Source organism: Pseudorca crassidens, chromosome 17 (assembly GCF_039906515.1).
Source record: "Pseudorca crassidens isolate mPseCra1 chromosome 17, mPseCra1.hap1, whole genome shotgun sequence".
NCBI lineage: Eukaryota > Metazoa > Chordata > Mammalia > Artiodactyla > Delphinidae > Pseudorca > Pseudorca crassidens.
In genome coordinates this window covers 46,799,857-46,813,796 of record NC_090312.1, presented here as the reverse complement: position 1 = coordinate 46,813,796, position 13,940 = coordinate 46,799,857, and the positions used below count along the sequence as shown (strand labels likewise).

The 13,940-nt window shown below is 42.3% G+C and overlaps 1 protein-coding gene across 17 annotated transcripts in view; it reads left to right on the top strand.

Moving 5' to 3' along the window:
- Positions 1–1,436: 1,436 nt before the first annotated feature.
- Positions 1,437–13,940, top strand: part of LOC137210178 (uncharacterized) — a 71,950-nt gene continuing 59,446 nt past the window's right edge. For 8 of the 17 annotated variants that reach the window (XR_010936302.1, XR_010936300.1, XR_010936299.1 and 5 more), the window contains exons 1-3: positions 1,438–2,375; positions 10,243–10,377; positions 12,394–12,441. Coding sequence is in view for 2 of the 17 variants with exons in the window: in XM_067711808.1 (XP_067567909.1) it covers positions 2,281–2,375; positions 10,243–10,377 (230 nt within the window). In the remaining 15 variants the exon portion in view is untranslated. Of the gene's footprint in view, positions 2,376–10,242; positions 10,378–12,393; positions 12,442–13,940 lie in introns of all 17 variants that reach the window. The other 9 variants (XR_010936304.1, XR_010936303.1, XR_010936301.1 and 6 more) reach the window with 4 other exon arrangements.

Below are 13,940 nucleotides of genomic sequence, written 5' to 3'. Positions count from 1 at the left end.
GAAGAAAGTATACCAATTATTACATCTACGTCTCTTTCAGAAGACAGAAGCAGAGGGAATTCTTCCTAACTCATTCCATAAGGTCACCAGCACCCAGAAAAAACCCCATGCATATATGGTCAACAAATATTTGACATGGGAACTAAGAATACCCAATGGGGAAAGGTAGTCTCTTCAACAAATGGTGTTGGGAAAACTGAATACCAAAAGCAAAAGAATGAAATTGAACTTCTATCTTATACCACTCACAAAAATTAACTTGAAATGGATTAAGGACTTGAACATAAGACCTGAAACTGTAAAAACCCTAGAAGAAAACAGAGAGAATAAGCTCCTTGATATTGGTCTTGGTAGCAATTTCTTGCATATGACACCAAAAGCACAAGACAAGGATGAACCAATTGCCCCTAAGTTGTTGAACACTATGTGTAGGTTGTGACAAAAATTCATATGGCAAAAAATTACTCATTTTTTGAAATAAACCTGCTTTAGAATTCAAAATGTCATCAGGAAAGGGCAGTCAAACTAAACAAAAAATTCTCAGTTTCTTTCCTAAAAATGTAACTATTTGGAATCCAACTCTGATTTTACAACTTCAAATTACCTCTATGCTTTAAAACCATTCTCCCGGAGAAAGGGAGGTTTAATGTATGTTGATATCCCACGTGCTTCTGAGTGTTCAAAAATCTACAAACATTTTGGACACCGATAGCAGCATATGATGAATTTATAGATGCAAAGGCTTGATTGATAAATAAGCTGGTCTACAAAACAAACCTGCTGTGGAGAACTAGAAACAAAGTCTTACAAGTCAAAAAGCTTGTTGTTGTTAGTAAGTAAATAAAGGCTTTAGTTGAGAGGATATTTAGCTTGATGTCATCACATTGGAATGACACCAAGAATCAAGAATTGTGAACTTGATAAGAGCAAGTCAAAATGATGTCATCTTTGCCTTAGTTTTATAACTACATAAAAGAAAAGGATGTTCTAAAGGTCGCAGTCTGTTCATATAAGCATAATTGGAAAAGAAGAGTGAAAGAGTAAAAATATCCTACTGTGTAACGGGAAAAAAAGAAACATCACCGTTATTTTATTAAATATAGAATATTATCCAAGTCCTAGTGCATTTACATTCTCCTTTTGCAGTCTTACACATATGTATTTTAAGAATCTTAAGAACATGCAATGTAACAGAAAATTCAATATCCAATAAACAGTTGAAAATATAGCTCATAAATTCTGTATCAGAGGGCAGAAACACTATAAACATATTGATATACCTTTTTCTATTAGTAATACAATACTATTTTGGTTTTGTTCAAACAACAGCATTTATGTAACTGGAAAGTAAATAATACAGAAAAAATACATCATTTCAAATAAACACCGATTTTTCATATTTTATGTTAAAAGTAGTAATTTTGTGAGTAATTACTATCTATTGCATGATGGCTCTTGTCATGTGTGGCTGTGTCCTGTGTTACCTTTGTAAGCCTGCCAGTCCTGAGCCCTCCCCAGGACCCTGAAGGCGGAGGCTTTCATCAGGAGACACAAGCCCCACCTCATAGCAAGCCCCGCCCCCTGAACACCAGCTTTTCCCTGACAGGCCCTGCCTCCGAAGTGTACAAGTTCCGTCCTTCGTGAACCAGATAGGCCGGTGCCGTGTAGTCTCGGAGGAGGACTCGCCTTTTCCGGTTCAGGTTGTCACGGCGCCCGGGCTTGCCTCGTTTTTTCCGGTCTCAGTCCGGCGTGGCAGGGTAGACAAGCCGCCTTTAGCCCTTTCAAGCCCTTTCTGTCATGGCGGCGCCCAGCCTCTTTTTCCGGCAGCAACCTGTCATGGCGTCTCCCTGAGTAGCCACTTCCGGATCCAGCCCACTACGTGTCCCCAGCTGTTCTGATTCCGCGATGCTCTGGTGGCGCCCAAGGCTCAGCGGAAGTAAAACGTCAGAAGTGAGGCGGTGCCTATGCGGAAACCAGCGCGGCTCTGGGAAAGACGGGGGCGATGTTGGCTGGGCCTGGGGGCAGCGGCCTGTCTTGAGGGGCTCGGCCTTGCTTGACCTGGCCCACCCCGTCGAGCAGCCCAAGCCCAGGTTGCAGCCGCGTACCCTCTTTGCCGCGCGCGCACTCACAGTGAGTGAGTTGGTCGCCGCCCTGTGGCCGAACCGGTGGCTGGCGCTGCTGCGGCGCCTCACGGTGCTGCCGTTCGAGGGGCTTCTCTACCTGGCCTGGCTGGGCGCCGCGGCAGCTAGGGCTGGCAGCTGGACGTAGGTCCCCGAGGCCATGTGGCTCGTGCTCGCCACCATGTGCCTCGCGCACTCACCGTTCTCTCGGCGCATTGGTACGAGCACGCGCAGTGCGCGCTCAGCTGCACCCCGGTAAGTGCTTGCGCACGAGCACAATCCCTAGCAAGGTCGGGCTTTGCCACTGCGCTGTGTCCGTCCCCAACCCTGCCTGGGCCGGGCATTTTCTGGGCCTAGGTCTCCAGCGGTGCTCTCCACCCTTTTGCGCTGGCTAAATCCCGACCCCACTGCTGACTTGCTGTGCCACCCTGGCGCCGGTTACTTCCCTTCTCTGGAATTCCTTCCTGGTGTGGTCATTTAGATTCGATAGTTTAGCGCTGGGCCCGGTATATGTTGCTGTTTGATAGGATTTGTTAATGCTAGGTCCCATGTTAGCGGGTACTTGATTTTTCCTGGAAGCGGCCCTGTTTTCTTTGTAGTCTTATCTCCTATCTTGCTTTTCAAATTGTGAGGCTAGACCTGCAGGGTAGGTTTCTCTATCTATGAAACTTGGTTTGAGTATTGAGCATTAGTCCTACTGTACAATGCTCAGAGGCTCACCCTTTCATTCCCCCACCCTGTGTGGACCAAAGGTAGTTTGAAATGCAGTTAATGCAGCGTTTAGGAGGAGCAGGAGCTATTTGTGAGCAAGTGACTTAACTGCTTGGAGTCTTCATGCCTTTCTGCAAGACGAGAGTGATTTAGTTAAGACTGCCATCAGGATACAACAGCAAGATAGTGCATGTGACCTTTAGCCCTGAAATATGGATGAGTGAGAGTTGCCTTGGGTCAGCAGTTGATATCAGGCCCTCTGGGTCTGCCTCAGATGACACCACCAGGTTTGGAGCCATGAGCACTGAGTTCAGCCTTTAGTCAGCCTCCCCTCAGATCCCAGGCATGTGTTTGCTGAAAGAAGAGGGAAAGGAAACAGCACCAAGGGCTGCAGAAAGACAGGAATCCCTCACCCCCTCAAAAGTGGACTGAATCCTCTTTCTCTTCCGAGAGAGTGAAATCTCCCTTATCCCAGCAAGCCTTATCCCTGGGGAGGGGCTCAAACTTCTGGGCTTGGTGGCTTCAAGTCAGTACAATGAAAGACCCCAGCAAGGGACAAAAGAATGGAGGGGAGTTGTGGGGGGGCGCCGCCTGTTGGCCTGCAAATAAAAAGTATGACTGTTAACCTTCTCTCCAAGGATGAAGAACAAAGAAGAGCTAATCAGCTGTGAGGTTAGGACAGGAAGATCTGGGTTTGCATCAGGGATCTTAGCCAGGGTCCTTAGTGAGAACTGTAACACATACCTCAGAGTACCATTGTGATTATTCTGCAAACGGCCTGCCGTGGGGCTGGCCCCATGTAGTGCTTTGCACTTTTCTTTCATAGGTTACCAGAGTTTGTAAATTTGTCTATTTTCATTATTTTCTGCTTGCTTTGGTGGCCCATGAACTCTCAGAGGGGCAGGGCCTTGCTTCTCAGGATCAGGGCTGTGCCTCCCCTCCCACCCCCATCCCCCAAACACCCATGGCAGCAGAGGGTGGGGTGGATGCATCTCACAGGATTGAGGGAGCACCAATTGAACTCCATTCAATGCCTCCATATGTTAGGTGCTTGGGAAATAGCAGTGAACAAAACAGACAAACCCATGGCTTTTATGGTGTTAGTGGGGAAGATAGAACTCATAGTCAGCAGTCAATGCTAAAGAGAGAAAATCAGGACAAGGATAGGAATGTTGTGAGGGAACTTTAGATGGAGCATCCAGGGGCAACTTCCTGAGAAGGCGACCTTTGAGCAAAGGCCTGAAGCCAATTGTGTGACTGTTCCAGGTGGAGAAAACAGAACATGCCAAGCCCCTTAGCTGAGTTAAGAACAATCCTCAAGTCTCATTGTCTGTCATTACTTAAGGACATAAGGAAGAATAGTGATGGGTTGGGGGCAAGAGGCAGCAGGCCAGGTGGCCTGTGACAGGGCTCATGTGGATTGAGAGCAAACCTCATGCCAGGTATTGTTCTTCCTGTTTGAGTTCATGTCATCAGCAGAGCTCTGGGCATTGGGTGTTATTTGTGACCCCAGCTTTGATATAAGCTGGACCAGAGGCATGGTGAGGTGTCCAGCATGGTGCTGTCCCTTGGCCCAGTGACAGACTGGGGAATGACCAAACCAACACCTAGAGCCCAGAACATGTTCCAGAACATGTCCCGAGAGCTGCAGCCCCAGCAGCCTCCCCATTGGGGATCATGGAGCTGGGCTTGAGAAGGGTTCAGCAGCAGCACTTTGCCTCTCAAAGGAGTAGGACCCCAGCAAAGTGAGCTTCATGAAGGTGGTGCCAACTGCCAACAATGGTTCCACTGAGGTTGTGGCCCTGCACATCAATGAGGTAGGGACTGCCTGCCAGACCCCCCTGGCATGGGCTTGAGTGGGATTCCCAGGCACTGAACCCCCAGGCCAGGGGCCTCTGCCACAGCCTTCTCCCACAGGGCAAAGATGGACAGGAGATCTCCATGCCATGGAGAAGAAGCAATCCCTCCACAAGGCCTTTCCCTTGGGAAACGTGTTCTCATACTACCAGAGCAACAGAGAAGTTCAGGAAAACTCAGAGGTCTGTGAAGCTGAGTAGTTTGAGAGCAACAAGTGAGTCCTGACATCCCTATGAGTCGCCCCTGCTGACAGTGGCTCCTTTCCCATTTGTGCTTTGTTGCACTCCTGAGCTGGGGTGCCTGGGAAGTGATTTGAAGACATCCACCTTTCCAACAGAACGTCTCAGGTGAATGTGGTGGGCACCCTTTGAGAAATGTGCTCTAGTCTACTCTCCCCCGAACTTGCCTGCTGACAGGAAAGGCTGGGAGCCCTTTCCCTTGGCATGTGTACTCTTCATTGGAACCTGGCACTTGAGAGTTGGCTGCTCATTCTGGTCTTGTTGTTTTTGTAACTCTCCTCTTCATTTCAAATTCTTTGTTTAAATATTAAGTTTTCACCATTTGTCTCATATATATCCCAGCACTTTATGAGTGATGATGAAAAAGATGTTGGTGATCAGGATAGCTCTTATTTATACCAGGTAGAATGCAGATGCTCTGTATGTGCTTCTCCTTTAATCTTCACCAAAACCACCAGTGCTGACACAAGGCTGGGAGGGGAGAGGGCTGGGCTTCAGAGCCCCCATCCTGGTCATGGTAGCACTCATCCTCAACCCCAAAACCTTCAGAAACTCGAAAATCTTTTCCTGACCTAATTGCTTTTCAAAAATTACAAATATGTTACCACAACTGGCAATCTAATAGGAAGATTTGTAAGAAATATTTACTGATCCTCCGTTATCCACCCAGGTCAGCCATGGTGGCAGCCTGGGATGTCCCTTTTCACACCATCCTTGCTCATGCAATGGCACCTCACACAATACAGGGGCTCCTATAGTCGTGATTTCTAAATTGCCTCTCCTAAACATAGTTATTAAATTTGCCCAAGTTTTCAGAAACCCTTTTGATTTTCCAGTATTTTCCCAGCATATCCCTCTTAGTGCCGTTTTCACACTGCCTCTCTCCCCACACCTCTTTTTTCCACTTAAAGATTAAAAAATAGCTTAAGTAGATTTTTCAGAGTTATCCCAACACTTAGAACATAGTTTGCACACCAGAATGTTTAATGAATGTTGCACAATCCTATGGAGGATATTTAATCTCAATATCTGCACCAATGGTATACATGTCTCATTCCTTAGAGTCTGTGAAGGAAAAAGTCATTCTGATAAAATCTCCAAACTTCCTATTAAGACATCTTCAGACTTGTCATGTAAATGTCTAATGGAAAGGACTGGAAGGCCCCCTAGATTTTATAATTGTTTCTTGTTCTTGTTATTGGACCCACACTGCTACCATTCACCTGAAATGTCTGTCAGATGGTATTTGTGAATTTGATATTTATGTTTTTCATGACATTTCTGCATTACTGCTCTTGAATGATTAAATTTTTGGATTTTTACCTACTTGGCTTTCAAAATATATTATGGATCATTCACATTTCTTAGTCTTAATTATGATTTTGGTATTTTACATCAAAAGCTAGTCCATTTACCTTAAACAAAATGATGTGATCTCAGAAATTCTTTTAATTGGGAAACTGATTTGCATGAGGTGAGGTACTTCTGGTCAACTCAGATACACACTTGTTAAGTTAGTCGATTCTGTAATAACAATTAACTTGTCTAATCTGAAAATCAGTAACATTTCTCCACTCAGCCTCCACTGTTTAGACAAATATATCAAAAGAATCTGGAAATATTGGTTCCCAGACAAAGCAATAAGATTGCTTCTTATTTTTAATAGAGAAGTCTACTCTACTGAGTTCATGAAAGACAGTGTCTTCTAATCAGCATTCACCACTTCCTTTGCCAGGAAATTTCATTTCCTGTCCATCATTTCAAATGGACATTTTTTGGTAAAGCCATTTAATGTATATAGACATAGTGGCCTCTCTGGAGTAGGATTAGCCAACATAGAGCTACTGTTGCTATTTTTAATCTGTAACTGCTACTGCTGATGAGTTGAACTGAGGAAGGGGATCATGGGTAAGGATGGAGCTGCCCTGGTTGATTCTCACCTGTCTGGCACACAGCTCATGAATGCATTTTAAAGCACACCAAGTGCATCTTTAACCTCCCTAATTTGTGGGAATTTTATTGTGACCTTCCAGCTCTGCTGCACACAGTGATTTTACTTCATACCTAGTCCCCCAAGTCCTCTGCCTGACTCTTCACTCTCTGGAATCCTGCTTCTCTGGAAACACCAGGCTCCAAAATGGACCAACCAGGCCTACTGCAAGCTCCTTTATTTGACCTTACTATTGATAATTTAGGATTTCCATCTGTTAGAAAACAGGTTTAAGTCTGATTTGTAGGTAAACTAGGTAGCAGTTAAAGATGAGTCCTGGGTTGTAAACAAGTCTCTTGGTGCCTCCCTCCGCTGCCCCCTGCCCCCCAAATAGCACAATGTTTAAAATGCAGCTTGTGCTCAATAAATACATATTAAATGAACAGTAACAAAAATAATAATTTGAAATCCCCAAGAGATTGAAAAGGTTGCTCTTAATGTGGAAAATGTCTTTTAAAGTAATGAGGGAGCCTGACCACAGGCAACACAATGATGTGTAACTGGGAGGAACAGAAGCTCTAATAGGTCCCAAATCTTTGGCATACTATATGTATGTTATTAAGAAGCAAGAAGATACAATTTGCTAGAGATTGTGCTTTTCCCCAAATAATGGTGTGCAGAAAAACTTCACTGCTTGCTAATCCAATGTAGTTTACTCCATTTTCTTAATTTGTGATTGTTGCATAACAGAAGGAAATTTCAGTCTTATTGAAGTTTCTGTCCTCCAGGAAAGAAAAATGAGGCAGAGGAACAGCCACCCTAAATAGCTGGTGGGAGATATAAGGCTGATTTGATTTTTTTGAATGGTGCTTACGGAGTTTTGTTAAATCTAAACCATGACGTTTTGGTTTCAAACAACCAATAAATACAGTGCCTCCCTTTGATGTCTTTCTACCTTGCCTAGGCCCTGCCCCTGCTGACCCTGCCTTTACTGTCATCAAGACCTGTAGTCCCTCTGTTGCCTCTTGGTCTCCTAAGCCATCAGAGCCTTTCTGACCACACTTAGTTCCCTTGTTACTTATTAACTATGTGTCTTAGGCAAATGGTTTACCACTCTGAGGTTTAGTTTCCAAATCTGTAAAACAGATAAATATAATATCTATGTCAGACAGATTGGGAGAATCACTTTATCCTATGGAGTAAAAGGCCACCTTTAATGCCTTGCACAAGCACCTTATAATTCCTCACCTCATTGGCCTCCAGCCCTTGCCAATCCCAGGGAGAAATCAGCCCTCTTGCTTTCTCTGCTCCTGCTTACGTTGTCTGCAGCTCCCTAGCATCTGAAACTTTTCTGTAGGCATTCCCCAAGGGTAGAAGAAAATGAACAGTTACATGTAGCAGTCCTGAGAGTGTTGGGGGTTATAATCAAGAGCAGCTTACCACAAGCACTTAATTTGTTTGAAGTTTCTCATTTATCTTAAAAAATTTACCCTGATTTTCATTCTGTCTATATTAAAATATTTTTAAAACATTCAGTTAAGCACTTAAAATTTCATTCAAATGTTTCAAGTAAAACTGATACTAGAGGAAGATGTTGTTATTCCTACAGCTTTGTTTATTGTAGGCACACAGCTGATAGACGCAAGGGTACCTGAATTTGCAAAGCATAGCCTAGCTGATTGTTCTATTACAGACTTGTAAGATATGCAGTCTCAACCCAGCCTTCATTCCACTCAACAATTTTTTCAGTCATTAATTGACTTTCTGTCATATTCACAAATATTATCCTGAACATTTCCCCTCTTTGAACTCTAGTCTCCTTCCTATCTTACTCACTGAAACAATAGATGCCATCTGACATCCCTCAATTTCCATTTCCAAATTTAACAAATTAGCACTTAGTCCCACTTTTCCCTTTTCTAAGTTCATGAACGTCCCTCTCCTCTGTTACAGTTTAACCTCCCATGAGCCCTCTTGCCTCTTACGACCTTGTGCTTCTATCCTCCTTCTTTCTTTTGTTTTTTCAGTTTCTTTCCCTAATTGTTCCCAAATGCTTCTAGCCCAAGCATTTGCCCCGTAACCTAAGTTTGCCCAACTTCTCTGCCCACTAGGCAAGTCTCTGTTCTTTTGCTCCATAGTATTTCTAGATTTCCACCGAGATTTGGAGTATGTACAATGAATTATGAAAAGGACTCATCACCAACCCAGGGCATGCAGTTTCCTCTCTAAGGTCAATAATTGTTTTTCAATTTGTGCAAGAAAAACAGCGCCCAATTGGTTAAGAATTATAAAGAAGTGATTTTTTTTTTTTTTTTTTTTTTGGGCCACACTGTGTGACATGCAGGATCTTAGTTCCTCAACCAGGGATCAAACCCATCCCCCCTGCATTGGAAGCACAGAGTCTTAACCACTGGACAGCCAGGGAAGTCCAGTGATTTTTAACTGATAGTTTATGACCAAAATCCCTTTTTTTTTTTTTTTTTTTCGGTATGCGGGCCTCTCACTGTTGTGGCCTCTCCTGTTGCGGAGCACAGGCTCCGAACGTGCAGGCTCAGCTGCCATGGCTCACGGGCCCAGCCGCTCCGCGGCATGTGGGATCTTCCCGGACCGGGGAGCGAACCCGTGTCCCCTGCATCGGCAGGCGGACTCTCAACCACTGCGCCACCAGGGAAGCCCCCCAAATCCCATTTAAATCAAAATGTTCCTATTAGAAAGCTTTAGGTAACAGTAAATCTTCACCTATTTGAAATATTGAGGAAAAAACTTTAAAGGATTTAAAGGATTTTCAATCAGTAATTTCTGAATTATACAAAGCAACTCCTGGTCAAAATTGGAAGACTTACTGGAGTACTGTGTCTTTAAAACAGGAACACTTGCCACAAAGAACAAAATAGCATCTTGCTCTAAGTCATTTTAAATAAAGCCAGAAAACATCTTTAAGTTTTCTTTTCCTGGGTATGTTGTTCAATGAATTATTAGCCTTGCTGAGATGAACCAGATCCATGGGACCCTGAAATCACCATGGTTAAGTAAAAAGTGGCTTTTAGGTGCTTTTGGATGAGCTCCAGGGAGGAGTCAGAAATCTGAGCAGTAGCAGAACTGGGTCATGAGCCTAAGAATCTGTCTAAAATGTACACTGTGCCAATTCATGATCATTGGCTTCACTTTCTTGAGAGTGAAATTTGAAAAGGAAAGTAGCTGAATCCAAAGGTCTTTCATGTCGTCTATTTAGAATAAGAAGTTATCAATATAAATTCATATGAGCCACAGAAAGAGTAGTAATATTCTAATGGTTTTACATGGTAAACACAAAAATAACTATAATAAGTGTGCATATTTATTTGACATTCTTTGATAATTTTTCATTTCTTTCACCTTTGCATAGGGCTATTTGGCATTTTCTAGACTTATTTCACCCAGATACTAGAAATAAGCAGCTACACAGACCTGGTGTACAAGAAATAAGATCTAATCTACAAAATAAATTTGCATTCTGCAGCCTGACCCTCAGCACTAAAAGGTAAGTGGGGGGAGGAGGGGGCATAGTCAAGGACACTCAAGAACTCTTCCTACTATTTCTTTTAAGCATAGGACCCCCAGCTGTATTATGCCAGCTGAACAAAGAATATTAAAAGGCAAAGTTTGTGGCTCACATTAATTAACACATTTATCGAAAAGAAGGGTTGCATATTTTTTTGAAGTTGTATTACAGGGCTTCCAGCCCCTTATTAGTAAAACTGAGTGGAATCTCTAAGGGAGTTATTTTCTGAAAGACATTGATAAAGAAGATGGTAACATTTCAAGTATTTGGGGCCCATTCCATTTAAGGTTAAAAATATGTGTTCATTGGTTTCCTATGGTTGCTATAATGAATTAACACACACTTGGTGCTTAAAACAATATACATTTACTTAGAATTCTGGAAGTCAGAAGTCTGAAATTTGGTTTCACTGGGCTGAAGTCAACATGTAAACAGGGCTGTACTCCCTTTTGGAAATTCTGGGTGGAAGAATCCCTTTCCTTGTCTTCTCTGTTGCTAGAGCTTCATAGCATCATCAGATCCATCACATCACCTGATCCTTTGCAATCAAATCTCCCTCTGTCTCTTTTAAAGACAGTTGTAATAATATTTATGACCCACCCAGATAATCCAGGATAATCTGTGTCAAAATCCTTAATCATAACTGCAAAGTCCCTTTTACTGTATAAGGTAACATTCACAGTCTCAGGGATTAGGAAATGGACATAATTTGTCATTATTCAGGCTACTACAATGAGTGTCAATTTAAGTTGCTTGACTTAAATACTATAATGTAAGCTAAAAGAAAGAAGGCATAGTGTGGTGGCCAGACCCATATGCCCCGCAGATGCTAAGACCCTCTTGTCATTGTCCATTGTGTGAGCCTAGAGCTGTTGAAATTTCTCCATAGAGCAAATTCAGACCTTAAATTACTTTGACTTCAGATCTCCAGCTTTGTAAAGGGGCAAGACAACTGGGTCACACCAGGGACAAAATCAATCGTTCTGAGATGCTGAGAAGAAATCAGAAGGCATACTTACAGCTGATTCCAAGTAGACACAATTATCCACCCTCTCCTAAAAGACCTTGTATCCAGAGATAAGCTGCCATCAACAGCACTATGGAGGGGAAGAATAAGTGACATTAGTGAAATGACAAGGATGACTGTAAAGGGGGTAAGACATTTTGTGAAAAGCCAGAAATACTCTCCTAAAGAAGAAAAATGACAATATTGATCTGGAGATTTCCGAACTGGGCAGGGACAATGATTGAGTTAGCAATAGCAATGATTCTTTGGAAAGGCTGGGTAGGAACACTTGAAATTCCAACAGACCTAAGTTTGAATACCACTCCGCCATTCATCAGCTGGGTTACCTTGAACAAATTACTTAACGTTTCAGATCCTCTGTTTCCTTACCTTAAAGCAAGATTTTTTAAAAAAAACCTATTTCATACTGTTATTGTGAACATGACATGAGATCATAAATTATCTGAGTGCCTGGAACTCATGGCTGCTCATGGAGCCCTAGGTACAGATGCAGTAGTAGCTGAAGGAGAGGGGGTATGACATAGAGCTATGACACAGCTTATGAACATTGAGCTACATGCAGTGACTGTAAACATCCACCTACTTTGCCAGCTGCTTGGATATGTTGGTTGATGTGCCCTGGCATACTGCCGTGCATCATCTGGAGAATTACTAAGGTTAGGGTGAATTCTTGAATTTCATGCTATGCTCTCTGCACACATGTTCTGTGGCATCACTGTCGATGCTCTGTATTTCTGGACTTCTTGTGTCTTTGGCTTAATGGGCTTCAGTGCAGGGATGCAAGCTGCAGTTTGTATCACCAGACTCAGACCTCATTGATATTTGGTATTGACTCATTGACTCGCTTCATTTTGACATCAAGACACCTGCTTACTTGCAGCTCTGCTGCCACAATTATCATTCAACTTCCCTGCTTAGGCTTTTGCCACCATCAGTCCTCCTCTTAACTGTTTTTTGTTTCTTCCTAGGACATTAATATACTACCTCTGCTTGTTTCAGTTTTTACAAAAAAAAAGGTGAGCCTTTTCTAGACATCATGAACCAATCACAGAAAGTAATGTTATTGATGAACTGATGAAACACCATATGGGAAAAATCTTTGTGTCTTTGATGCTTTCTCTTGTATAAGAGTTTTCCTGGATCTCAAAGGGATGATTCCATGCCCATACCCCCCCACCCCAACACTTTTTTCCGAATTAATAGCTATTCAGTACTCGGCTACCCAAACGCTGTTCTCCAGCTAGTAATTCTAATTTTTCTGACACTGTCACAAATTATGACTAACTTCTAGAGGGCATATGCTATCATTTTGTTTAAAAATTGATTTTTCTTTCCTGAAAGGCTTTGAAACTACTTACGAATTACATTCAGATGAGACAAGTAAGGATACAACAAGAGAAAACATCTAAAGGATGTTTTGCAAATGTTTTCATTTCAGGAGTAGATGTTTTCAGATACACATGTTCAGTTTGGGGGCAATACACTTGGTTCCAAGCTTTCTGGGTGCTAGAGTAAGAAGAGAAGCACATTGAGGTACTATTAAAAAGGAAAACATAAAAGCATACTAAGGCAAAACTTCTTGCAACTAAATCCACATGGGAATTTATTATAATAGTCTTTATCATAGTGTGTGGCTATTTTAACAATAGTTTTATAAAATATAAAGGATTATTTAAACAGTGTTTTTCATATCAACCCTCTGAAGGCATAGAGACATATATTTCATCCTAAATCAATGAAGATCTTTCTTGAAGGACCATGTATAAGTTTCCTAGGGCTGTCATAATAAAGCACCACAAACTAGGCTGCTCAAACAGAAATTTATTGTCAGAAGTTTGATATCAAGGATATTGGCAGGATTGGTTTCTTATGAAGGCTGTGAGGGATAATCTTCATGTGTTTCTTCTAGCTTCTGGTGGTTTGCAGGAAATCTGGCATTTCTTGACTTGTAGATGTATCACCTCCAACTGACTTCATGTTCACGTGGTATTACCCTTGTGTGCATGTCTCTGTGTCCAAATTTCCCCTTTTTACAAGGACACAAGTTTGTGTTGGATTAGAAGCCCGCCTTACTGCAATATGACCTCATTTTATCTTAATTAATTACATGTGCAATGACTGTTACTAAATAAGGTCACATTCTGAGGTTACTGGAGGTTAGATCTTCAACATATAAATTTGTAGGAGACATAGTTCAACCTATAATAGACCTAGATGATGTGGGATAAATATTTTAGTTGCAAACAACCTGTCCCAACACAGATTCAGGCCTAGGACATTTCATTGAATAGACTGTAGCATTGTCCAATGTCATAAGCAAACTTTGTGAAGTCCAGGATCATATTTAATTCCTGACCAAGCTGTCTGTTGTCTACTTGTGTGCAGAAAGTCTTTGCTATTGAAAACCTAATGAATCAAAGTCTAACTATGAGAGATTCTGAAGTCTTTTTTTAGTAGTGATGATTCAGTGGATACATTCATGCTCTTTTCCTTGAAGCTGTAACTCAATACCCCA